Here is a 27954-nt window from a genome sequence, read left to right on the forward strand (position 1 = left end):
GATTTGAGTCCTCTTGCTCTTTTTCTTGATGAGTCTGGCTAAAGGTTTATCAATTTTGTTTATCTTCTCAAAGAACCAGATTTTAGTTGTATTGATCTTTGCTACTGTTTTCTTTGTTTCTATTTATTTCTGCTCTGATCTTCATGATTTCTTTCCTTCTACTAACTTTGGGTTTTGTTTATTCCTCTTTCTCTAGTTCCTTTAGGTGTAAGGTTAGATTGCTTTATTTGAGATTTTTCTTGTTTCTTGAGGTAGGACTGTATTGCTATAAATGTCCCTCTTAGAACTGCTTTTGCTGCATCCCGTAGGTTTTGGATCGTCGTGTTTTCGTTGTCATTTGTCTCTATGTATTTTTTGATTTCCTTTTTGATTTCTTCAGTGATCTCTTGGTTATTTAGTAACATATTATTTAGCCTCCATATGTTTGTGTTTTTTACGTTTTCTTCCCTGTAATTTATTTCTAATCTCATAGCATTGTGGTCAGAAAAGATGCTTGATATGATCTCAATTTTCTTAAATTTTTTGAGGCTTGATTTGTGACCCAAGATGTGATCTATCTTGAAGAATGTTCTGTGTGCACTTGAGAAGAAAGTGTAATCTGCTGCTTTCAGGTGGAATGTCCTATGAATATCAATTAAATCTACCTGGTCTATTGTGTCATTTACAGCTTGTGTTTCCTTATTTTCTGTCTGGATGATACGTCCATTGGTGTAAGTGAGGTGTTAAAGTCCCCCACTATTATTGTGTTACTGTAGATTTCCTCTTTTATAGCTGTTAGCATTTGCCTTATGTATTGAGGTGCTCCTATGTTGGGTGTATATATATTCATAATTGGTATATCTTCTTCTTGGATTGATCCTTTGAATCATTATATGTGACCTTCCTTGTCTCTTGTAACATTCTTTATTTTAACGTCTATTTTATCTGATATGAGTATTGCTACTCCAGCTTTCTTTTGATTTCTATTTGCATGGAATATCTTTTTCCATCCCCTCACTTTCAGTCTGTATGTGTCCCTAGGTCTGAAGTGGGTCTCTTGTAGACAGCATATAGATGGGTCTTTTTTTTGTATCCATTCAGCAAGCCTGTGTCTTTCCGTTGGATCATTTCATCCTTTCACATTTAAGGTAATTATTGGTATGTATGTTCCTATTACCATTTTCTTAAGTGTTTTGCGTTTGTTTTTGTAGGTCCTTTTCTTCCCTTGGGTTTTCCACTTAGAGAAGTTCCTTTAGCATTTGTTGCAGAGCTGGTTTGGTGGTGTTGAATTCTCTTAGCTTTTGCTTGTCTATGAAGCTTTTGATTTCTCCATCGAATCTGAATGAGATCCTTGCCAGGTAGAGTAATCTTGGTTGTAGGTTCTTCCCTTTCATCACTTTAAATATATTGTGCCACTCCCTTCTGGCTTGTAGAGTTTATGCTGAGGAATCAGCTGTTAACCTTATGGGAGTTCCCTTGTGTGTTATTTGTCGTTTCTCCCTTGTTGCTTTCAATAATTTTTCTTTGTCTTTGATTTTTGTCAATTTGATTACTATGTGTCTTGGAGTGTCTCTCCTTGGGTTTATACTGCCTGGGACTCTCTGTGCTTCCTGGTCTTGGGTGGCTATTTCCTTTCCCAGGTTAGAGAAGTTTTCAACTATAATCTGTTCAAGTATTTTCTCAGGTCCTTTCTCTCTCTCTTCTCCTTCTGGGACCCCTATAATGCGAATGTAGTTGCGTTTAATGTTGTCCCAGAGGTCTCTTAGGCCGTGTTCATTTTTTTTCATTCTTTTTTCTTTATTCTGTTCTGCAGCAGTGAATTCCACCATTCTGTCTTCCAGGTCACTTATCCATTCTTCTGCCTCAGTTATTCTGTTGCTGATTCCTTCTAGTGTATTTTTCATTTCAGTTGTTGTATTGTTCCTCTCTGTTTGTTTGTTCTTTAATTCTTCTAGGTGTTTGCTCTTTAATTCTTCTAGGTCTTAGTTAAACATCTCTTACATCTTCTCGATCTTTGCCTCCATTCTTTTTCCGAGGTCCTGGATCATCTTCACTATCATTATTCTGAATTCTTTTTCTGGAAGGTTGCCTATCTCCACTTCATTTAGTTGTTTTTCTGGGGTTTTATCTTGTTCCTTCATCTGGTACATAGTTCTCTGCCTTTTCATCTTGTCTATCTTTCTGTGATTGTGGTTTTTGTCTCACAGGCTACAGGACTGTAGTTCTTCTTGCTTCTGCTGTCTGCCCTCTGGTGGATGAGGCTATATAAGAGGCTTGTGCAAGCTTCCTGATGGGAGGGACTGGTGGTGGGTAGAGATGGGTGTTGCTCTGGTGGGCAGAGCTTAGTAAAAATTTAATCCACTTGTCTGCTGATGGGGGGTGGGGTGCTGAGTTCTCTCCCTGTTGGTTGTTTGGCCTGAGGCGACCCAGCACTGGATCTGCCAGGTTCTTAAGAGGGACTCTTCAGAGGCCCCAGAGTCCTAATAACTGGCTTGGGCTGCTGAATGTTGCCTTTAACTTTGCATTATTCTTCTTCAGTATTCATCTTCCAAATGTTTTTCTCCTTTGCTCTTATATATACAGGAAAGCAGGCCAAGAGTAAGGGAGCAATTTCTATGGCCTTAATTCCTGTAAAATCAGTCTGTAATTACAAGAAGTTTAAAAGTTCAGCATACTTCCAATCAATATTTCCCTAGATGTAGGTTTAGCAGGACTTCTTTCTTCCCTGAAATAATGGATCTTCATTTTCCAACAAAGTAAAGTATGCTTCAAAGAATAAACAAGGACTATCTCAATTTAGTTCATTCCTAAGGAATTAAATTTTTTAAAATTAATCCATCACAGGTCCATTTTTACTCTGATACATGAAAAACGAAGAATCATCTAAGCATAAGGAGTGAATGAATCTTTTTAGTCAAGCATTTTCCTGATGGTACAGACCTACACTTTTTATGATAATGAAATCATACAAATAGGGAAACATCTTTATTTCGTATGTGTGTATATATATAAAGTGCAGCAATTATTTTCATCTCAAAGGAAATTTTACAGCAAAGTTATAATGGAATCAAAGACTCCTTACTTAGTATTTCCAAACACCCAGTCTTTGTGTCTCAGCATGCAAGCTGCCTCTTCCTTCTCTGATTTTATCAGTAGGAAAACAATTTGCCTTCCTCTGAGTTCCATTCTTCTGTTTTTCTCCTTTTCTTATGATTCTCATCCCTTTCTTTCTATTCTTACAATTATTTGCTGGTGTGCCTGTTTTGATTCCACTATAGCACTGTGATCTCACCAAAGACAGGAATTATGTTTAATTCAACTTTCAATCCAGTTTAGCATCTGATAGAATGTATATGTATAAAAAATATTTGTTAGAGGATGACTTCATAAATGATTTATTTGATGCTTCTCTGCCATAATGTGCTTCTTGAAATAATAGCATTAAAAGGCCAAAAAAAAAGGGACAGGTATGTCTTGCATCTTATCTATAAAAGCATAGGTTTAACACTTCTGGCCTAAACTTTCTAACATGTTTGTTAGATAGAACTGAAGTTAATTAATTAAATGTTACAAAGAGCTTCTCTTACTTTTTAGGTGAGATTCTCTCTAAAAACAATTCTCTCCCCTCCTCCCACTTTGACACCCACTGAAAACTCTTACATACCAATCAAAACCCAGCTGAACTGTCACCTGCTCTCTGTGGCTGGGCCCTCACCTGGGTCTCTATACATAATTCAATTATAGCACTAATCACATTATATTATAGTTATTTGTTATTATATAAATCTTCAAGGATTTCAAGGGCAACAAGGTCCATTTCACTTCTATTTATGCCACTAGCACCTATTCCAATGAATGCCTGAGAATAAGTGTGCAGTAAATATTAAAGAGCATTGCAGACAAGTGCTGCATCAGTTAGTTCTTCCATTGCAGCTCAAATGGGTGACATTTTCACTAAGATTAAAAGTAGTTTAAAAATTGCTAGTTAAGTCCCAATACTTTGTAATGTAGACCACTGTCACCACCATCACCTAATGGAACTTTGGCGTATTAGGTAGTGCATTTGGGATATCTACAGCAACAGCGATCCCACTTTCTCATTTCTATAATAGTGCTAAGCTTAATCACGACATGTTTGTACTTTGATGCCTATGAAGGGCTGAGCTTTGCAGGAAAATAGCTTGCAAATGTTTCTAAGAACTCACATTTATTTTGGCTCTTCTGATCACCATATCCGCTCTTGAGTTTTGATATGGGGTGGAGTAAACCTGTCACTCACTTCTCCTTTATTATGACAGCTGGCAGTATTTGGCAATTACCCTGTTCAAATTAACCCTAAGAAAGCAATTTTTCACATTCAAACCTAAGACTGTGTCTATGTCCACTCCTAAACAATTGTCTAAGAAGTTTAAATTCACTTATTGAGCGAATTCATTTGTTCTAAATAAAACTGAAAAGCAAATAAACTAAAAGTTGCTTTGACAGGTTTTTTTTAAACTAAATTGGGCAGCATTGTGTAAAACACCAAGTAAAACACTAAATATATTTGGTATCTCCCTGTCTTTGTCCTTTCAAATGTATTGCACATTAGGCACACATAATCCAGAATATTTTTAATACTCTATTTGACCTAAAGGAAAACTCAAACTCTTAATTCAAATATGTTAATGACTGGTAAAAGAGACACCTGACCAATTATTTTCTTGTTAAGGCAGTCCTTGATCCCAGCTTTTTTCTCTATGAATGTAGAGTTCATCTCATTGTTTTAGTCACATCAAAAGTAGGGCATCGGCTAGACAAATATGCGTGATTTATAAAGGGAGCCATATTTTAGTGATACAAAGCAAGCCGTTTAGTGTTTAATGGGGACCGTATGTTCAAAAGCCTCTTCAACTTATTTTTTTCTTTTCTGTTACGTTGTAGAACAGAAACCCAACCTACTAAAAAAACAAGCTGAGAGGCATAATCAAAGAACCAAAAATTTCTATAATTATGAATAAGTGCAAATCATTTACTCATATAACTCAACACAATAGATATTTATCAATTTTAACCATTATTCAGCATCAGTACACTTTGTACTCTGTCTAGATCTCTAACTTCCAACAGAAAATACCTGTACTAGTAGTAAATTCAGCTGCAACTTCCTGGGAAATTTTAAAAGTGTTCTAAGAACACTGTGTATGAACAAGAGCTCACTTTTTTTCCTCAGCATCCTATTAAGATAATCTCCTACCTCCTCTTAAAGAGAAACAGATTTGGGAACTCAAAAAAAAAGAATGGTCTTCCTTTTATTTTCTTCACTCTCTGGTCTATGGTAATTGATGTCGACAATACCACGCTCAATCATCTATCTCCCATGGGACAGTACTTTCAATTAAACCTTTTATTTCATCCAAGAATGCCTGTTCTCAGTGACCACTGCACTTTTTATCTGTGGGTTTATGATAATCTAATGCACATCTCCACACAGGCAGAATGCCTTATGAATCCTTATTGTTCTTATACCAGAAGAGAAGTGCAAAACAAAGTTAGCTCTTGCAGAAGGCGGGAAGGAAACTGCATTTGTTTAACACAGCAAGAGGCCTTTCACTACCTGCCCAGTGGCCTTGACCACTACACTGCCCTGGCCTCTCAATGTGCCGGCTGCCCTTGCCTGGTTGCTTCTGCCTGATAAGACATGCCCACTCCCTAGAGAGCTACTGGGAGCCGAGGGTGAGAGACAACGCAATCTTCGGGTTACATTTTCAAAGGTTTGTGAAGGAAGTAAGACATTTACATGCTATCGGTATTCTTTTATGAAGAAACCCTACAGGTTAAAGAGGAACCTCTGAACTACTATTTGACTGCAAAGACCGGGCTTTAAAAAAAATAAGCCTCTAGCTTGTTTGCAGGTATTTTGCCTTTACTTTCTTTCCAACTAGGATGTATATGATTTGGTTCCCAAAGTACACAAAGAAGTGCACAAATTATTGTGGCATGTTATTAACTTAACCACCATGAAAAATTACATATATATATATTTTTACAGTCATACTCAGGCAGCTGAAGACAAGGCTCGATCTAGTGCACTTCTATCTCCTTACCATATGGGGAATAAGTCACTCTTATGTAGGTCCTCACACATGAACAAGTACGGCAGCCTTCATCTTTGTTCAATTTTCTTGCATGCCTACATAGCACATAAAATTATCAAGTTGATAATTACATTAATATTTATTTATATAATTTACTTACAACCTGTCTAGTACCCACGAGGAAATGAGGTGGCTTGCATTAATAAATTACATTGAAAATATCTGCCAAGTTTTCAACAAGGTGCTAGTGTTGACACAGTCATATTTTTCTAATAGAAGAATCCAGAACCCAGAGATTTTTTTTTTTATTCCATTAAGGATGGCCAAAATATTAATGAATAGTGTTTGTAATTCATTCACTTTTCTCTATGTGTAATGGAAATAAGCTTTAAATAAACTGTGACTGTGGGTACAGACAAGGCAATTTCTAGTCAGAAAACAGGTTGTATGCTGTAAGTTGGTTTGTAAATTTGATTCTTGGGACTCGATTTTTTATTTCCCTAAAAAGAAATACTGGTAAATTGTGCCTAGGTTTTAATTAGCCATCAAGGTTTGTTCACTCTGCAGTATCTTCAAAACATAACAGTACATAGGAATTTACATTCTATTGGATGGGCTATATTTAAGAATGTTCTATGGGAAAATACACCTAAATTTCCAATTTAGGAAAGAAGGAACACATTCTCTTCTGAGCTAGCTATGGGAGAAGTCTCTTATGGTACCCAAAGCTATGGTGGTGTCAGGAGAGTATTAGAAGAAGGGCTCCATCTGTGTCTACTAACTACTATGGCAACAAGCACCACAATGGCAGGGGGTTGAAATGGTGGCAAGAGAGATATCTATTGGCAATTTGTTAGCTATACATTTACGTAGGAGAAGGCATTCTTTAGGTCAGAAGCTCCCAAGGCACTCTGAACTGTGGAACAAACACTCAGAGCTGGACTTCTGCTGCCCATTTATATATACAGATTATTCATAATTCAGGTACTGTCTTTATGGAGTGTCATGCCAATATCTGATGCACAGAAATTCACAGAAATTTCCAGTAGGAAGAGATCTAAGAGACCATTTAGTTTAGTCTTCTCATTTTATAGGTAAGGAAAGTCTTCTCCCATTTTACTGTCAAAATACTTCTTATTCTGATGATTTAATCTTAGTATTTATTAGTTTATCACTATCTACACTATCCAAACCCTGACTCCCGGCCCCAATCCAGGTCGTGGGTGTCTACTATAGAGTAAACCTCTACATGGGATGGGAAAAAAAGGGAAAAGCATATCCCTCACCTAGGGAGAGAAGTATCCAGAATAGAGACAGCAATTTATGTTTAGCAAGAATGTCATGGTTAAAATGTTGCTAAACAGCAAAGTAGGGAAAGGGGAATGGCTTATAGATTTTTTTTATCTCTTGCACTCTATTTGCACTGAGAAAGAACTCGATAAAAATTTTGTGAATACAATATAGAAAGATAAGACCCAAGAAGTTAAATGGCCTTTCTAAAAACTCACCCAACCAGTGGAAGCCCTGGGCCGGTAACTGAATCTTACATCCCTGACCAATACTCATTCTGCTATAGAATAGTGTACTCACCAACTTGCCTAACCTAACGTGAGAGACTGTAATATTGGCCCCAGTGAATTATGCCTTCTTGAAACATGACTACTGCTCTTTCTGTCCAAATGTAGAATCTATCCACCTCTCTTGTGAATCTTGATTGGCCGTGTAACTTGCTTTGGCCAAGAGAATGAGGCAGAAGTAACACTGTGCAACTTGCAAGGCTGGGCCTTAAGAACACCTGCATCTTCTGCTTTTGCTGTCTTGAGAATGTCAGGTAAGGAAGATGTACTGCCTTCTGGAGGATGAGAAGGCACATGAAGGAGAACCAAAGTGCCCCACCCAACAGCCAGCACCAACTGAAAGCCTTGTAAGGGATGCCATCTTGGACTTTCCAGCCCAGTAGATGCTCCAGTTGAATGTAGGCTACATGAATAAGCCCAAACACAGAACTTATAAACAAAGACCTTATAAAAGAGGGCTTCAAATAGATCCTAAAGTCACATTTGAGGGATTTTCTATGCTACCCCTAGAAATGGCCTTGTTATAGACTTGCAAATTTTGCTGTGATAGCATAAGTAGCCAACAAGAATATCTCTATAAGCAAGATGCTTCGTTTTTCTACTCCTTCCTTTTCCTCAGTTTTCCTTCCTGCCTTTGGCTTATGCTTCTCCATATTCCTGGAAGTTTTCCCCTCTTTGCTTCTTTGAATTTATCCATGGCCCAACGAAAGTCCTACCCCATAAATGAAATTTTTCATGATTTAAAAACCCTTATTAATTTCTTTCTTTTTTAACTTCTAGTTCACTATTAATCTCTCAGCTTCTTTCTTAAGTTTGTACACCTATTTCCCTCCCACTAGCTTTCCCCACAGATGATAGGTACTATGCCATATTCTTACCCTGTTTCTCTAACGGCGCTTAGCATTGTCTATAAGCTCCGGTAGTTCAGGGATCACGATTTAGTGCATCTTAGAATACCCAGTGCCTGGTACAACACCTAGCATAAATAAACAATAAGTATTTGATCAACTGAACTGGAAATAGGTGTTCAGTAAATATTTATTGAACAACTGGGTCCTGTTATCATCAATGTAGATCCAGACATAGAGGGAGATGGAGGGCCAAGAAGACAATTCTCCTGAACATCAGTCTCTCTTTGTGTATCATGGATGAGAAGCATTTGATCTCAGGGAGATGGAGTGCAAGCAAGTCATGGGTAACATGTTGTGGCTGGGTGTTTTTGTGTGTTGCCACTTTCTGGTTTTTTGCTTGTTTGTTTCTGTGTGTTTTTCTCCTCCAGTGGGAAGTCAAGGGTCTACAGTTGAAAGATGTAGCTGCTAGGACGGAGAGAAGAGAGCCCTGTTGAGTCAGGCTGAAAGTCTGTAACACCTGCAGGGTGCTAAGGCTGACAGTTCCATAAACCAGGAGCCAGAGGCACCAATATTTATGCAACAAAGACCAGCAAGGGGAGGCTTTGTTGCTCTTGGGGATGATATATTTCTCCATTCTACCACCATCTTCATCTACCACTTGGCATTTTAATGTAGTTTAACATAATATACTATTACCTTCCTCTTCATCACCACCTGGCATTTTAATGTAATATAGACATAAAAGTACTCTGCAATTGAGAGATACCATACTGTGTTATTTGCTTCCAGAAAAGCAGGATGATAGGTCAGAGCAAGAAAGAAAAGGAGAGAGGAAGGAAAAGAAGAGAAAGAGGAAATAGAAGAAAATTGAAACAAGATTTTAAGCTGTTAAACAATCTTTCCTTAGGTCCTAAGCCTCTAAGAAATGCAAAGAATTAATTATGGAAAGACTCCGTGTTAAAAGTCCTTCATATAACTCAATAAGTGGCCAGGAAACATAATTGAACTCGTTAATAATTGAATATCCTGCCATTGGGGCAGATTTAAAGAAGGGTAAACTTAAAGAGGCATAACAATATTAAATGCTCTTTTGTCTTCTTAACATTGTGATAAAACATTCTTTTTTAAAGAGAGAACTAAGACTGGGGTGGGGCTTTCTTTAGGCAGCAACAGGAATTGAATAGTACATGATTTGTACTTGGGCATCTTAATTTAAATAATCATAATATCTTAAAGAAAAATGCATCTTAACTCCTTCAATGTTTTATTATATCTGACAAGTTCAGTAAAAGGGCACCTATCTACTGGTGCATTATGCATCATATGTTCTGCACACTCATTAAAAATAATGAGAACATATTTAAAAGTCATTGCCCAGAGAATCTTTAGGGACGGGGCATGGGAAGAGGTAAGTGGCAACAGATTGTTATTTAAGTGTCTATCTCTGTTTTATCAGCCCTTAGGAAAAAAAAAAAAAGTAACAATCTTAAGCTGATATTCTTTAACGATAAAGATCACACATTTTCTTGAAAAACAGGCAGATGCAACATGTTCAAACCTCTCAGTATACTTTCAAAGTGAAATGGACTCTTGCGGCAGTTTCACATGTGTGGTATTTACTTTGATAACAGCTGGAAAAGTCGACCACAATCAATTATGGCAGTACTTTTTTCCCCTTAATCTTTAAATACCCTTTACAAAATGAACGCATTTCCTTATCTTACGGCGAATGTACCTTAACAAATGTACTGATCACAGGCATCGGGGTAATTAGGCAAATCAAGGTCATCCCCTGAGCTTTGTAACACCTTCTCACCCAGCTGTTCCGTATCAACAGCTGGCATGAATTACTGGTAACATTTTGCAAACTGGATAATAAGAAGGATATAGTCTGTGGCTGGTCGCAATATTCCTTTTTCTGAGCTGTTTAAACATGTATATTCAGAAAACTCTTCTTTTTTCTAGCCTCCGGAAGCCTAATCATGGCCACAGTGGCCACTAATAAGACATATGTCTTGTGCCATGAGAGTACGGCCAGATCTCATGGCTCTTCATCCTTAACTTTGCAAGAGAATGTAATTAGGCCCCAGTCCTCTGAACGTCAGGAGAGCTTCTTTTCAGCACAGAACACTCCTCCTTGCACCACCTTCCAAACTCCAACGAAACCAGTCTTGTGATAAAACCCATTAAGTATTTTCATTCTGACACCTGGAAGCCATACAACCAGGCAAAATGGCCAGCACTTCCTCCATCTGTTTTAATAATGCTGAACCAGAGCATTTATCATCATCTATTTTATCAAGACTAGATTTTGCTGACAAGGGTTCAGTAAAATTCTTTTAGGTATGAGTACTTCCCAGGGAGTAGCAGATGACTATTAATCCCTCAGGCTTGTGGGTTCTTGAATGCACTTTAAAAAATTGCCAGAGATTAAGGGCCTGGTCTTCTAGTACACAGCGCAAGTGAGAAGGTATGATGCTTATCTCAGTGAGGTGGAAGTCTTCCTTTAAAAATATTTCTGATTTTGACAAACAGTATAAATTTTGGTACGGGGCAATATCTCTTGCCTCATTTTTTCCACCTTTAAAATGAGACAAATGGGAACAACTAAGCATAGTGGCTCTGTGACAGTACACGAGGATTACTTTCTTAGGAGCTTCACAAACTCTGACCTGAATTCAACATAGCAGAATGGGGATGGTAGATTATGGTCCACGCACGGGGCCGGTGGAGGATACCTTACCTGCAGCACACCACGTTGGAGATAAAATAAGTGTAACTGCAAACAAATGCCAATAACCCGATCTTCTAAGCTTCCCTAAAAGTACCTCCCTCTGGTATGTGTCTAAATCTACAAGTTACAAGGTGGCACATAACACATTTTGAGCACAATCAAATTGAGCGTGAAAATTTTAAAGCACAATCGAGTTGGGCCTGAAAAAGTCAAGTACAATTGAGTTTGCCTAAATGAATCAGGTGTAATTGAGCTGAGTAACTGGATTGCGTTCAGCACTGGCCCTTTGCCAAAATGAGGGGCACGTGGCTAAAGAGACGCAACTCAACTGGGCTTGAAATTTTCACTGAATACTTTTCACAGAGCAAGAAACTGTTTGCGGAACAGAAAGATAAAGTTGAAAATGTGATTATTGAAGCTAGTCAGCTACAGGCAGTAAGTTATCCTATAGGCCTGTTACACTCTAGAACTAAACCACTGTGCCAGTGGTTCTCAAATTTGAGGGCGCATCAGAACTATCTGGAGGGCTTGTTAAAATACATCTTTGAGCTCCACCCCTAGAGTTTCTGATTTCTTAGTTCTGGAGGGAGCCTGAGAATTTGCATGTTTAACCAGTTCCCAGGTGATGCTACACTGCTGGTCTGAGACCATATTTTGAGGACCATTGTTCTAACACGTTATTGTAGCCAAGATTGAAATATTTTAAAAGTACTTTAAAATACTTTTAATACTTCAAAAATACCTCTAATGTTTTAAAATAAAAAGTACTGATACTTATTGTTTTTATATGTCTTTACAAATAAACTGTACAACTAGACCATGCAAATGTTTTCATGATAATTTAAACTACCTAAACTGTCATTTACATTTATTTTAAAAAATTTTTTTATAGATCTTTATTGGAGTATAACTGCTTCACAAGACTGTGTTAGTTTCTGTGGTACAAAAAAGTGAATCAGCCATATTCATACATATATCGCCATATCCCCTCCCTCTTTCGTCTCCCTCCCACCCTCCCTTATCCCACCCCTCTAGGTGGTCACAAAGCACCGAGCTGATCTCCCTGTGCTATGCGGCTGCTTCCCACTAGCTATCTATTTTACATTTGTTAGTGTACATGTGTCGATGCTACTCTCACTTCGCCCCAGCTTCCCCCTCCCACCCCGTGTCCTCAAGTCCATTCTCTATGTCTACATCTTTACATTTAATACTAACTACCCCTACCCTCATTGTCTTGTGTGTAATTAGAAGTTGCTAGTGCCCTGATATCTAAGGAAATCTCTGCATATTTTTTGTTTTAAAATGATTGTAGCAGGATGGATAATGCATTCAATACAGATTAGATATAGATCAGGGGTAATAGCTGTTTTAGCAATACCTTTTCCAGCTTTCTATATTGTCTACTTTAATAATGCATAGTTTTCACTTATTCAGTCAACAAATATTTACTGAGCACACAGTGTGCACCAGGCATGGGAAATAACAGGAGTCAACACTATTCGACACCTACCACGTGTTAGCATCTCTGCTCAACTAATTCTCACAACAACCCTACAAGGTAGGTGCTATCATCATCCTTATTGGACGAGTGAAGAAACTGAGGCAGAGAGGTTGAGTAAGATTGTGAAGCAGGGATTCACATTCAGCCCATGAGACTCCCAAACGTGGACTCTTAATTGCTATTTGTCTACAGTTCTTAAGGTGACTCAGAAGCATGGTAAGTTTTGAATATACATGGAAAACTAAGTGGGGCTCCATAACCCAGACTTGGGGGTTCAAGGAGGCTCTGTAAGTAAATGTCTTAAGGAGTTGTACGGTGAGAGGGAAGGGAGAGGGTGTCCTAAGCAGAGGGAAGTCTCACAGCAATTGATTGACAAAGAGAGGGCACTGGTAACATTTTAAACAAGTGAAAAAAAAGTTTGGAATGGCCAGAGAGCAGGGAGAAGGCAAAAATGCTGATGACCACTGGTCATGGACCAGCTTGGGATCCATGAAAGGAACACAATTCTAGGCCAAAAATAATTGTTTTCTTCTCCAAACCTGCCTATGTATCTTCTACCTCTAGACATCCAAACTCAAAACTTGGGTAGATTTGATATATCTCATTCCATCACCCTAACATCTATCAGATGCCAAAGCCAAGGTTTTCTATTTCCATACCCCTCTCCATTCCCAATGAGTGGGAAGCCCTAGCTGTGCACTTAATATCTCTCATTTAGATGAGCAATAACGATAACAAGTAACATTTGCTGAATCCCATTCTATGTGCCCTATACATGCATCTCATTTAATGCTAACAAACAGTCTCTTAGGTAGACAAAAATCTGATCCCCATGTTTGTGATGAGGAGTGGGGGCATAGGGAAGTAACTTAATCGAGGCCATTCAGCCAATCAGTAGGAGAGCCAGGATTCAACCCAGGTCTGACTAAACCCAGCTCTTAAGCTCCGCGTCATTACAGTCTAGTGAATTGCAACAGATCCTAGCAGGTATCCTAATACCTTTTCACCCCTTACAAACAATACTACTCATGATAGCTCCTTGCTCAGTAATCTACCAGGATGGGCTACTTACTATCTCCTTGATATATTTTGTATTTTCCAATCTCTGAGTATCTGAAGATGCTATTTCCTTCCCCCCGTAGCTCTGCATTTTGAAATCCTACTCAATCATCAAGATTCTTCTCAAATACCATTAGGTTCTTAAAGGTTTTTTGGTCCCCAACTTTGAATTCCCATAACACTTTATTTGCATAATTTGATCAACTCAGCACTCTTTTTTTTCTTTATGGGCTAGAAGCTTCTTGAGGACAGGGACACATCTTGTTGATTCTGGAGGTCATGTTGCAGAGCCTTGACTACTGGTTGAACAGAAATGCAGTAAGAAGGAAACTGAAATTACTGTAGAAAGAGGCAGAAATGGAGATTGTATCTTAGCAAGGACTCCATCTGAAGTCATAGAACTGAGTTACTTGGAGAATCTATAAAATATAGCAATGCATTTTGGTTTTTGCATAATTATTTAAATTCTAAAACATAACTCTTGCACTCTGGTTTAGGTAGAAAAATCATTCTGAAACCATCCTTCAATTTCTGCTACTTATCCACAAATAACCACTATAATATTCATTCCTCCTTAAGTACCTTGGTTAATTAAGCATGGAATCATTTTGAATCAAATAGCCAAAGGGAATAAAATATCAGTTAAATGAGGTTCATCTAAGTTTTCAAACTAAAATTCTTGCATGATTCACGATGTTAAATAATTTGACATTTGAGGTGTGAATTTTTCACCTAGGAAGAAGATGGAGTAAACCGTGAAGGGGTTGGGGCCATGTGTCATTTGCTAAGGTAGTTACCGGGACTGGTGAAACGATAGTGCTGGAATGCACCGATCTCAGCAACTATTAAGGGCGCCTCCACATATGCATGCATCAGTTTTTTTCTCAGCAAAAGCGATGTTCCTGAGGGAAGGTCAGATCAGCATGACAAACATGGCTAACTTTGGGATCTCAGTCATTCCAGGCAGGAGCAACTTGCTTGCTTGAAATATAGTTATTGCCCCTTGCAGAGGCCACTGCTTAATAGCAGGCAAACTTGGCAGGTAGAAATTATAAATACATTTGAAATTTTCTCAGCTTGTTTTACCCACCAGGGGTTGCTGTGATTTTCAGGATAATTTAAAGATAAGGCAGCAGGTCAGAACATGAAACGTTAAACAGGTTAACAATGAAATGGCAGAATACTTTTTCCCCCGTAAACAAAAGAAGACAGCCACATACATGTACATGTACATGCACATATGTGGCAAATAATAAAGTGCTGCTTCCTCTGAAGTCCTTAAAAATACAGGCATGGAATACATAGAAAACCTTTAGTTTTTCAGAATCTTTTCTGAATGGAAAGAGAGCTTTATCTGACACTTTGCACAAGACAAAAAGAATTTTAGGTATCAGGGATGGAAAATAACTTGCAGACCATGTCTCTCACAGAACAGACCAAACAAACCACCGAATAAGTAGCATAGTTTTTGTTTCAAGTGCAGGCGCAGATACAGCAGTTTCACCTTCTGATTCTATTACCAACACTAATCTCAAAGTCCCTTTTGCAAAAGTGTTCCTTGTGTGAACACCTCTTTAATAAACTCTCACCCAGTAAGGGGATGAGAACATCAAAGGATCTTCTAGACTGGGATTCTGGAAAGATTACCTTTGAAGCTCAGTTCTTTGGTAAAAATACTAGAAAGAGCTAAATAGTAATGATGTTATTAAATGATGTTATTATATAAATTCCTTTCATTTGATTTTCAACCCAGACTGCCACAGATGGAAAGAAAGTTGGCTAAACGTGCTGCTATACTTGGGATACTAACCAATTGCTCAGGAAGGAAGACATGGACCAGCAAATACAAGCATTCAGCACAGTTCTCTTATGTGGCAAGTCAGGAGAAATGACCAGGAAATGGATGCTGAGGCCTTTGGAATGACAGAGGGTCACATTCGAGAGACCATCCTATATTGGGCCTTCCTGCGGAACTGCTGACCACATGCTCCCTTGGCTGTGAGCGTTAAGACTTCACAGGAAGCTAATGATAACAAGGAAATAAGGAAGATTTAACTGTCAGAAAACAGGCAGAGCAGTGCTGTTAAGAGGGTACGGAGCTCACGAAATAGCACAGCTTAACAAAAGGGAGAGGACAGTTTCTCAGAACAGGAAACCAATAAACAGTTTGTTTTCTTCAAAGGAGATAGAACAAGACAAAAGCAGGAAGTGCTGTCCTTCCTTCATCCTGCCAGATTTTCAGTGGCAAGTCAAGTGTGTGCATCAATCACAATAAGGGAGAAGAGACCGAAATGATACCACCTTCAATTTTTTGAAAGAAAAATACAAAGATGTATCACGTCGCACACTCTTCTTTATTCTGTGCTTTCAAATAGTCCAGTGCCACACGCTCTGAGTATTTCCCACTGAAATAGCCCCATGAATGCCAAATATGACCTCTTGATAAACTTCCTGCAGAGTTCCTGCTATTTAGCATTCAAGACAGGTATTGGGGCTGGAAAAATAATATTATTCCACATTTCTCCAAAACAAAGATTCTGGGTCCACGTTACTTCAGTGCTTGTTAGCCTCAAAGGCCCTTGCTTTGCTGTGGTTACAAAGAATATTCCACATATTTGGATAGTTAGAAGTCAAATATTTTTTAAAGAGACTATTTGCCAGAGAATTCTAAGAGAATGGATACTAACCACATGCCCTCCAAATTTTGTATAACACAGAAAATGATGAGAACAAAGAATTTATTTTCACTTATAATCTCACAGTTGCACAATTAATTTAATATGCTCCCTGGTGGGCCTGGCCTATGATATCACTTTCTGGGATAGAAATCCAATGTCACTAAATTATATTAAATGAGAGTGAAATAATATATACAGGCTGCCTGGCTTGTAAATTTGGTTGGTTACACAAATTTTGTCTGTAATTCTGTATTTTGGATACCAGAATACATATTAAAATAATGAAAAAGAAAACAATCAATGTTCAAAATAGTGGTTAATCCCAGGTAAGCCTGCATAAATTTATTTACCCCATAATACCTATACAGTATTGTGTTTACAATACTACAGAAGTGGTAATGTACTAGAAGAAAGAAGTATAGCTAACATATTTAGTACTTACAATTGACCAGAAGCAACACTTAGAGCTTTGCATGCATTATCTCTTTTAATTGTCACAGAAATCTAATGATACAGATGAGGACTGAGCCTCAGAATGATTTTGTGATCTGCTCTGGATCACACAGTAGGTAGTAAGGACAGAAGTTGAGCTTCAGAGACAATAGTAAATGCTAAGAAACCTAGGCATCTAGTTCCTGCTGACTGTGGGCCCATGGACAGGTTACTCAACCACCCTGAGCCTCTGTTTTCTCAGCTACAAAAGTAGAGTTGGACTCACAGATTCTTTCAGCTCCCTTTAGTCCAAAAATTCTATTATTCCATTTGCTAACTTCTAGATGTAATTGTCTTTGACTAAAAATGCTTTCAGAGTTTCAAACTGGAATAAGATCAGCATCCCTTTCCCCCTTACAGGGCGCAGGGCTGGGAGTTGGTGGGGGTAAGGGGGGCTGGGAGAGCTTATAGGAAGAAGGAATTAGCTGTGCATTTGGGAATTCTAGAGGACATATGGAAAAGGGGTATAAGTGACTGTTAGATGGGGAACGAGGGACTCGTGAGTGTCTGAGTTCCTAGCTGGAGCTCTCCTGTTGGGTTCCTCTGCATGCCTAGGGGCTGCCTGGAATATTTCTCTCCATATGCAGGATTTTACTCCTCCCAGGACCACAGTTCAAAAGAATACACAATCAAAACTTCTTTCCTAGTTCTCCTATCCCTGAAACAAGTACATAGTCCTACTGAGGTTTTCTAACCGATTGATTGATTGATTGATTGATTGATTGATTGATTGATTGATTGATTGATTTATGGCTGTTGTTGGGTCTTCGTTTCTGTGCGAGGGCTTTCTCTAATTGCGGCAAGCGGGGGCCACTCTTCATCGCGGTGCGCGGGCCTCTCACCATCGCGGCCTCTCTTGCTGCGGAGCACAGGCTCCAGACGCGCAGGCTCAGTAGTTGTGGCTCACGGGCCTAGTTGCTCCGCGGCATGTGGGATCTTCCCAGACCAGGGCTCGAACCCGTGTCCCCTGCGTTGGCAGGCAGATTCTCAACCGCTGCGCCACCAGGGAAGCCCCTCTAACCGTTTTTATCACCAGCAGCAACCAACGAATTAAATAAGAAGTGTAAGGGCTTCCTGCTATATATCCATGCTGCCCCCTCTTGTATTGTTTCTTTTCACTTTGACCCTTGTAGAGAAAGACCAACGTCTTTGGATAAATAAAAGATTGAGGGAAAGAATCTATCTGAATTTAGAGAAAAAAAAATCTAGACTTCGGTCTTGACAGCATTTCTCCTTAGGAAGAGTCGGGAGCTTCAGTGAGGAGACGAGGCTGTAACTCAAGATTCTGCCTTCCAAAGTGCTGAGTGTGGAGGAATCCAGAAGCGGAAAGGAGGTGGGGAGTGCATCTCCCCTTCCCTATTTTACCATGGACCGTCTCAAAGCATAAAAGAGGACAAGCGGAAACATGGATAAGATGAGGGGAAAGATAACAAAGGATCAAAAGGAAACTCCATGGTACAGAAACATGGAAGGCAGGGGTTCCTTTGGCCAGTACTAAGGAGGGTTAATATATAAGAGACGAGGTTCAGGAAAGCTGTATGTTCAAATGTGGATATAAACACATGTAACAGAATATTAGACCCAGAGTAGGTATCTTAGAGGTTATCTAGTCTTATCACCTTACCAACAGGAGAACTGTTTCTGGAGCATCTGTGACAGATGGTGAGGCAGGTTCTGTTTCAGTATGCTAAATAACCTGTTTCCTTCTTGGACAGCTCCAACAGTTAGAAAGTGCTTGTAACATTATCACTTCCAACTATTTGTTTTGGAACAGGCTCACATAGGGCAGGAAATTAGTCTGAATTATTTTTGTATCCCCAGAACCTCCAACTTACTGCACAGCGCATGCTCAGTAACTTGTTTGTTGGATTAATGCGTAAGTAAATTAATGGATATAAACTATCTGAAGAAACAGACTAAAATTTACTTTCCAACCCATACAATAACTCTTTATATATGTGATAGCAATTATCAGTACTAAACTTTTTTTTTCAAGTTAACTATACTCAATTTTCTCAACACTCACTATTGTGATGCTCTAACTCGGGGAACCTATCATATTACCCATATGTGCCTTTGTCATTTCTTATATAGATTGAAAGGAAATAAAAAACAAAGGGTAATTAGAAGTCCTTTGACCACATCTAGTCTTCTTTATTATCAGCCATAAAAGTCCTTTGAAGTTTCTAAAGCCTCCTTAAATATTTCAATAATAAATATTATGTGTTCATTGTAAAAAAAAAAAAAAAAAAGAGAAAATGAAAATCTCTCATAATCCCAACAATCTGGGTGCATCTCCTTCCAGCTTTTTAAAAAAGATTTTTAATGTAATTTGTCATACTGCATATGCCATTTTATACCCAACTTTTTACTTAATAATATACTATGAACATTCTCTCATATTATTATTAATTCCTCACAGAGACCATTTTAAGTACTTATTATATTTCATTGGAAAGCGATCCAGTTATTTATTTAACCAATACCTTCTTGTTGTACCATGCCCAATATATCACTATAATAAATAGGACTGGAGAAAAAAAATCAATATAGAAGAATTTTTTCCACATCTTTGATGATCAGTTTAGGACAAATTGCTAAAAGTATAGTTACTAGTTCAAAGGGTACACATTTTTAATAAGACTTTTGAAATTCTCTTTCTTGAGATGTCTTTCCCAGCCTTCAAGACTAGGTTAAATTCCCTTGTTATATATTACTGTAGCACTCCGCAGTTTGCTTTCATAACCTTCATCACCATTTTAAATACTTGGTTATATTTTAGTTTCCCTTTAGACTGCTAACTGCACTAAGGTAGGGCCATGAACATTTCTGCTGGTTGTGTTTTGCACAGGGCCTAGCCCATAGCACATACTCAATGTGCATTTTATTTTATCAAATATTGTTAAGTTGCCTCCTTGAAGGGTGTTTGAATTCGTACACTTGAAGCACTGTTTGCATTTACCCACCTCACTGCATCATCACATCATCACTAAAACAGTGATACCCCAAATGGGGGCAAAACACTGTCAGTGTGATTCACTTTTTTTTTTTTTTTAACAAATGAAGCCCATGACTTAGAACTCATTTCTCAGCTATTATGAATTCACTGAGTGTATTATGTCCTGTACTGAAAATTCAGTAAGACTGTGATCTGAACCTTACCAGTTCTCGGGGCAGAAAAGTTCCTTCCTGGCGGGCGATGACCAGTGATGCAGTCTCTCCCTGCTTGGTGCTCCTCAGCATGGCCACGAGCTCTTCCTGAGTTCGTCCAGTGACATCTCTGCCATTTACCTAATGCAGGCAACCATATGAGCAGCCACAATTAAAACACTTGCCATCCCCTTCTGCCCTAGATGGTTTTTGAAAGCAAGCAGCAAATGGGCTCCCATGATCAATGAAGCTCTGGAAAGATGAAAACTGAATACATGAGCCCAAACCAACTATGTTTATGATACGAGCAATATACCAACCATCATTATTGTGGTGCTGGACAGCCTCAGACATTCAGTAATTGGCATCAGCAGTTTTCCCTAAGACATCACATTCTTAGCAAGGACAAATCAAACTGACAGATACCAGAGAATGATTCCTCAAGTAGGAAGGAAGCTGATTTCAAATGCTTAGCTGTTACCATTCTCTGCCAAATACAAATAGGAGAAATGGACCGTTATCACACAGTAAATTCTCGAGGCATAAGTTTTTTTTGTTATAATTCTACAATTTTCCATGTTTAGAAAATTATAGTCATCAGGTTACCATAGATTATTGGAGATTGTAATTTGGAACTACATTAGTCATTTGGCCCATTTTCTATCGTGATCTAGAACTATATAAAAAGCTATAGTGCTACTTCCATGCCATGAGAAAGTTCAATGGAACCAGCCAGTTTCAACGAATATGATTTCTTGAAAGGTAAATTGACAATATATATTTAGCCAAGAAGATGATGCTATCAAACAAAAATAAATGACAAAAAAAAAAAAAGCCTCTTGCTTTGGGTATTCCAAATACTTCTCTATATGCATAGACCAACCTGAGACAGGCTGGCCCACTCTTGGAGAACTCTAAGGAAACTGTTACAAGGGCTTGGGTGCAAATTTGAAATCCTTAGCCCTAATTGAATATATGATGAACTCGTGGATTTGACCCAAATTCCCCAGGGACTCTAAGAGGCGGAAGTAAGAAAGAGGAGATAGGGAAAACGTTTCAATGTTATTTGGCCCCATATCATTGTCCTTATTGAGGGCTTACAAAGATAGGCTATTGATTAACCAGTTTTCTAATTAAAGTCCTTATCTTGTCTATAAGTACAGTTTTCAACATACTGAATTCAAAATTTAATACATTTTATATACTTATTTCAAACACTAAGAAAGATTTTATTGAAGATATTCATTCTAATTCTTACCTCCAAAATTCTGTCCCCTGATTGTAGGCGGCCATCTTTTATTGCTGCTCCCTTTGGTAAAATGTTTTTTACAAAAATGGGACCAGGACCATGTATGGAAGAATCTCTGGTAACCACAGTGAAACCAAGTCCTTCAGGTCCTAGTGTGTAAGACCAGGAAAACGCATGGTCACCTTCAGCAGGAGTAATATTATATTCAATTTTATAGTTAAATCCACCTAATTTAGACTAATGCAGAATAAGTGAAGTATTGACATTCCAGTAAATATTTTAAATATGCTTCAGTTTTTCTGGTTTTAAATACAGATTACAGTTCCTTACAGGCCATGATTGAATCACAGTGAATTTAAGGCCAGTGTAGATATATAAAACTTTCATTTACTAAGGTCCTAGAAGAAACACCACATGTTATCTATATACCTGGGAGACTGATTTCTCAGTAAACCATAACCTGACTTCATACTTTCCTGAGAAGCAAGAGGCCATCTGACATGTCAGGCTTTCAATCAGCTAGCCAGCCTGTGGTTCCCCCTCCCCCTGAGTCTCCATTCCTTGTGTACAGCATCCCATTGTCCCATCACTCGTTCCTGTTACTCCTGTCCAGTTCTCTTGCATCTCCAGTTTCTCTCTTTGAGTTTATGTCTTTTTTCACTCTATGTGAAGGTATGCTTAGATTTCTCTACCCTAAAGAATCATTACGTCAATCCTACTGCTTCTTCAATCTTCCATCACCAACTACCTACCCATGACCATATCCAGTCATTTTTCCGATTCTGATCTTTCCCCTTCTCTAGCTTTGACACTTCTCACCAACCATTTTCTTGAAATTAACTCCCCCCATTGGTATTCATGTTTTTAGTTTCTGATTATTTTCCTGCCTCTCTGATCACAACATGTCTGTCTTTCTCTTACCCATCGTTCTCCCACGTAAACATAGATGTTCCCCAAGGATCTGGAACAATTTGTCCTCTAGACCGCCCTCCATGCTCCTGGCTCCAACTACCATCTCCCTACAGATGACACTTACATCACTTTGTTTGTCTCTAATCTCTCTGGTGTCAGTCTCCAGGATATTACCATGCACATACTTCCACAAGCATTTTAAATTTCACTATGAACTTCCTTCTCCAACCCAGATCCTTGCCTTTTCTACTTAAAATTCTGATTTCTCGTAATGGCATCTCCACTGTGCAAGACACCCTGGCTGAAAACCTCAGCAATAACAGTAATTCCTCTCTCTTCCTGCCTACATCCAGTCAGCAATTTAGGCATATATATTATATTCAGACAGACACCGTGCACCCTTTACTGATCCCTTGTTGTATGCTTTCTTCTTTAGTGTATCTTTTTTTCTGTCAGATTAACCTTCCCAAAACACAGCTGTGGGATGTAATATTCTTTATTTTTGCATTCAAGGCTTTCTGATGGATTTTTAAGGTCACGTTCTGTGTCTGATTTATCTATTCTCAAAGCACTCAACCCCATGTCTTATACATAGCTGCACAATTTGTATGAAAAGCACAAGTGATGCATTTACATAAAAAGCCTAATTGTGCCTCCTATCAATACATTTTCTTCCCAGTATAGAATTCTTATAGGAGGACAAAATTTTGACCAGAGGGTTTTTCAGAATAATCTCTATATCCCAATTAAAGGTACATGTAATTTGCTTTAGATATATGTAAATAAGTATTCTAAAACTACCTTGTGATCATTACATTTCCTATTAATTCAGACAAGAATCCATAAAATCTTGGTTTCTTTTGAATGGAGTCTTGAAAATCACAGTGTGTTGCAGAAGGTTGCAGTGGGGGAAGGGATTATCAGGAGAAGTTACAAAATAAACAAAAGCACAGAAATACATGAATGTGTATGTGTGTATGTATAATACTGCATAAATATCTATGAACACACATGATCGAGTCTTATTGATCTGGGCTTCAAATGGATGAAAAAGTTGAAAAAGATGAAGAAAAAAGGTTATACATGCTTTTGAAATTAAGAATACTTGAAAAATTATTTGCATTGTTGAATTAGTGAAATTAATAATTACTATATATTTGCTGAGGAATAATTTTCTGCTGGTATAAAACTATCTTAGAGAACCAGAAACAACATATTGGTTTTTCGGACTTGGACTAAAGGATGCTTCAAAAATCACTAATCTTGCTTAAAACAGATAACTGAATTTCAGTGCCTATTTAGTATTAAGTTGTGATACAATAACACTCTGTTCCTACCAAGTTTGTAATGGTTCTTTCTGTTTCACAGCAGGTCTTTACAATTTTCTTGCTTCAAATAATTTACACTCTCCAGAAAAAAGAGTAAGAAAGCACCACGATTTTAAGCAATTTAAGTTACTGCAGTATACACTTAAATCTATTCTTTGATTCAATTAAATGAAGGGAGAATTAACAAAATTAGCCTTAATGCATTTCTCTTAACCAATTTTACATGTTACAATAATAGAATGCTCTTAAGCATAATTTAATAATTACCTTTCTTTAGGTCAATCTTAATTTTCTTTGCATTTTTCTTGCTGCCAAACCCCATGAGCGGAGAGAGGGAGGGAGAGGATGGCTTTCTACCTAGTCTTGGTACTCGGGGGCTCTTGCTTTGCTGCAGGGAAGCTGATGCATCTTCTTCAGGACTGCTTGTTCCTGTGAGATTTACTGTCTTTATTCCTGATTTTCCATGGACAGGAGGTGGCACCTTTGTTCTCAAAACGCCATCATTGTTACCAAAAATGTTAAGAGGTCCAATGACTGATGTTTCATACTGTTCCCGGTTTTGAGGTGGAAGCACACGGAGCAGCACACTTGGAGATTTCATTGCCTGACGGAAGACGTCCTGAGCCCTTGAAAGACAGTGAACATATAATGATACCGCTTCCTAGCATGCCATCCAAAGCGCCCAGCCTCACGGCTACAGGAGCATCCCAGGAGCATAAGCACAGGAGATACTATCACTATTACTACCAATAGGACTTTGCTAACTAAATGCTAGTTACCATGCATGGCCTGCCCATCAGGTGCCACCACACTGGGCTACATGTGCATTATCAACATGCACGATTCTCTCATTTAACCTTTTTAACAACCATGTTAAGTAAGTATAATTAGCTCTCATTTTGCAAAATGAAGAAATGCAGGCTCAGAGAGCTTAAGTAACTTGTCCAATGACCCACAGCTTTTAAGCATTTCTAAATCTGAAATTCTACCCAGAAGTATTTACTGAAGTAAATATAAAAGCAAGCTCTGATTTTAAATGGAACAAACATCTTTCATAGTCCCCATCAGATTATCATTTGGTTTCCTTTTAAGACTTTAATCTAAAGTACAGGTCTTTCCTAATGTGGGTTGTGTTGCAGAAGCCCAATTCTGACACAAACGTTTCCCCACAGAGACGTCTGGTAGGTACGTTGGCTGTGTCAAATATCACAGTGGATTGGCAATCCAAAATGCACCCTCCCTGTTATTCTATTATAGAGTCCCTAATGTTTTTACTTTTTTGTCTTAGCGCTTTGTGCTTTTCCTCAAATTTCCTACTACTTTTTCTTTCCTTCTTCCTTATGTCTCCTTATACCTTATGACTAGGTAAAACAACTCTCTTTCCCAGCTTTCTTGCCAATGAGATGAAAGGTTAGAGAAAATCTGGCTCATCTGGGAGGCAGAAACTTTTTTGTTCTACTGTTTCTCTTTCCTATTTCTTAAAACTCAGAAGTGATGGAGGGAACTCCAGCAGCCATATTGTGACCATGAGACAGCTTAAAGATAGCATCCGCATAAGAAGGATGGCAAAGCAGAAAGATGGAGGATGCCTGACTCACTGATGATGGTGGACCCTCCATTCCAACTCTGGACTGCCATCTCCACACTTATCTGTCCTTAGAAAAGGTAAATATTGTTTAAGCTACCTTTATTTCAGGTCTCTGTTATTAGCAGCCACACCAAATAACAATTAATCATAATTCCAACTGCTATCTGAGCTCCCCCTCACTTTATTCATGAAGAGCTTACAATGTTAGGGGAGGAGGGAGAAGACTTCACATAGACAGCCCAACTCCTCTGGTCAGCTCCTTGACTAGGAGTCAATTTCTACTCCACATTGAATTTTTATAAGCCTTGATTTCTACCTCTATAATATAGGGAGAATAATGTCTGCCTTGCATTCCTATTAAGTCCTGGTAACAAGCACAGTGATATATAAAAATAATATCATTATTGATAATAGTTATAATTTTGCCTATTATTCATTATTTTTAGAAATACACTCTTAAGGCTTCATTTTCTTCCACACTTAAGCAGCTACAGCACTGTCCCTCCACCCAACACAATATTGGCAACTAATGGTCACAGAGAAGATATATTATGAGTTGTTTTGGTTGAAACAAGAGAGGTTGGTGATCATTACTAAAGAGTATTCGTGATTATTCCCTTGTTCCACTGTAATGCCAATATACATATAAAAAAGCATATGCAGACTGCTGCATACTCTAATTCTTAGGTACAAAGACCTATTCCTGTAACATTTTCACATGCAGAGAAATAATTTCTTGAGGGAGAGTATTTTAACATTTTTTTCCATTTGTTTCTATTATTCAGTGAGTCTTCACAGTCATCTCTCACAGATATTTAGTTTAAGGAAGACTACTGACACCAAGTAAGTTAATTAATAAGCCGAACTAATAGTCTGTGAAGAGTTCTTAAATACCAGTCTAACTGACCTGTATCCCAAGAAAAACAAACCCATCTATCGATGCCCCAGAAAGACAGCCAGACAGAAGGTTTGCTCTATTCTGCAGTTTGCCCTTCTCAGGGCTGTCAGGGACATTTGCAGCCCACCTCTGAGTATGCTAAAACACAGGACACATTTGAAAATAGATGTTCTGGGGTCAAAGGGAACTTACCAGAAGTTCTACCTACATTTTTGATCATAATGAGCTCAGTGATGATTATAAGCATTCTAGGAATCAATAAAGTAAATAAAACAATGAAAAAAATGCTTACTGAGCAAAGGTTTTGTCTACGAGGTCCACGCTGTTGATTTTTACAATACATTCATTTTCGTGAAACAGTCCTTCCCGCTTGGACCTGCTGTTTTCTTCAATGCCGCGGATGAAGAGCCCTAGAATCCTAAATGCAACATTTAGGTTGGAAGAGAATGACTGAATAACCTGCGAGTTGTTTCTCCATTTGTAACTGTTCAGAAATAAATATTGGTTTCTATTTATGAAAGAAAGTATGCTTTATATTCAGGCAACTGTTTATTATTTAAATCCTTAGTAAACAAACAAACAAAAAAACACACTCGCACACATGACTCACTAGAGAGAAGAAGCCCTTCAAGACACATATACATAAACATCAGCCCAGAGCACAATGACCTACAATCCCGTTTCTCATGCTTGTAGTTAACCTAGAAAAGGCTAGCGTTGCTCAGTAGAGTTGAGGACACAGAGGACTCGTGGTTTCGAGGGGGCTTCACAGAAGGGCTGACTGTAATAAGTAAGTTTGAGTTGGTGCCCAGGGGGCAGCTCGATGTTTGATAATGGGAGAGGATTAGGTATTCACAGTTGTTTCTTTGCAGTCTTCCTACCTCTTCCAATAATATGCATTTGAGGAAGTAAATGTTTAGCAAAGATCGTATTACTCAGTTTAGAAGGAAGTTCGGTCCCATTTGTTAGTGCCACTGAATCAAGTGTGTGTTGAGTGTTCTCTATGCACTTCTGATGGAGGAATATGAGACAGGGCCGTAGGACCAGGACAATGGCTCAGCACAGGCTTGAAGTACAGGAGAAACGAAAAAACTGGAGCTATAAGCCTAGAGTCTTCATAGAAGGATTTGGGAAGAAAGTGGGATGTAAACTGGATGAGAAGAGTGAGTGGGGTTTGGATAGGAGGAGAGAGAGAACACACACAGAGGCAGGAACGAACAGGTGTGTGTACGGGGAGCAGGGTGGGAGCTCACACTGGTTGTGGAGGCCAGTGCCACGTGAAGGGGCCTTGAACACCAGCTGATGGACGTATCTGATGAGGCTGGAGTAATACTCATGCCACTCACTGCTTCTGAGCGAGATGGTGACTGGATGAAATCAGGGCTTTGGGAAGAGTTGTCTGAAATTTCAACCAGGAAGAGTCTGGATTCAGAGAGGATCCCCTGAACCTCCTGGTGCTTCGGGGCTGTGGCTTAGAGTCAGCAGGGGATGGGGTTGGAGAAAAAGAAAAGGAGAAAGAAAGCTACAGCAATAAAAAGAAAGAATTCAACTGTGTGTGTATGTACTTGCACACACCTATTACATACTGGTAGTATTTGAACTGAAAACTAAAAGAAATCAAACTTGTGTGTACTTTAGCCATTTCTCATGGGAGGGATTTCCCTGTTCCTTGCGGCATGTCAGGGTCCCAGGTGTCTCAGGATAAAACAGACAGATACGTTCTCCAAGAGGAATCTGCTAGATGTGGAGAAACCACCACCTCCTCTTCCCTCATCCTCTTGTTTTCCTACTTTGTCACCCTCTTTCATATAGGGGCCTTAGGTGCTATTACGTAGTCCCTTTGCATTAAGTCTCGAATCTAAATAAAACATGAGCACATTT

At 38.6% G+C, this 27954-nt stretch overlaps 1 protein-coding gene across 4 annotated transcripts in view; it reads right to left on the reverse strand.

Moving 5' to 3' along the window:
* Positions 1–27954, reverse strand: part of PARD3B (par-3 family cell polarity regulator beta) — a 1041870-nt gene that overhangs the window by 475111 nt on the left and 538805 nt on the right. For all 4 annotated transcript variants that reach the window (XR_011074130.1, XM_068544614.1, XM_068544613.1 and 1 more), the window contains 4 exons: positions 26366–26491; positions 23855–24213; positions 21357–21496; positions 20111–20239 (listed from right to left, as the gene is read on the reverse strand). Coding sequence is in view for 3 of the 4 variants with exons in the window: in XM_068544614.1 (XP_068400715.1) it covers positions 20111–20239; positions 21357–21496; positions 23855–24213; positions 26366–26491 (754 nt within the window). In the remaining variant the exon portion in view is untranslated. The remainder of the gene's footprint in view (positions 1–20110; positions 20240–21356; positions 21497–23854; positions 24214–26365; positions 26492–27954) is intronic.

Source organism: Eschrichtius robustus, chromosome 5 (assembly GCF_028021215.1).
Source record: "Eschrichtius robustus isolate mEscRob2 chromosome 5, mEscRob2.pri, whole genome shotgun sequence".
Classification (NCBI taxonomy): domain Eukaryota; kingdom Metazoa; phylum Chordata; class Mammalia; order Artiodactyla; family Eschrichtiidae; genus Eschrichtius; species Eschrichtius robustus.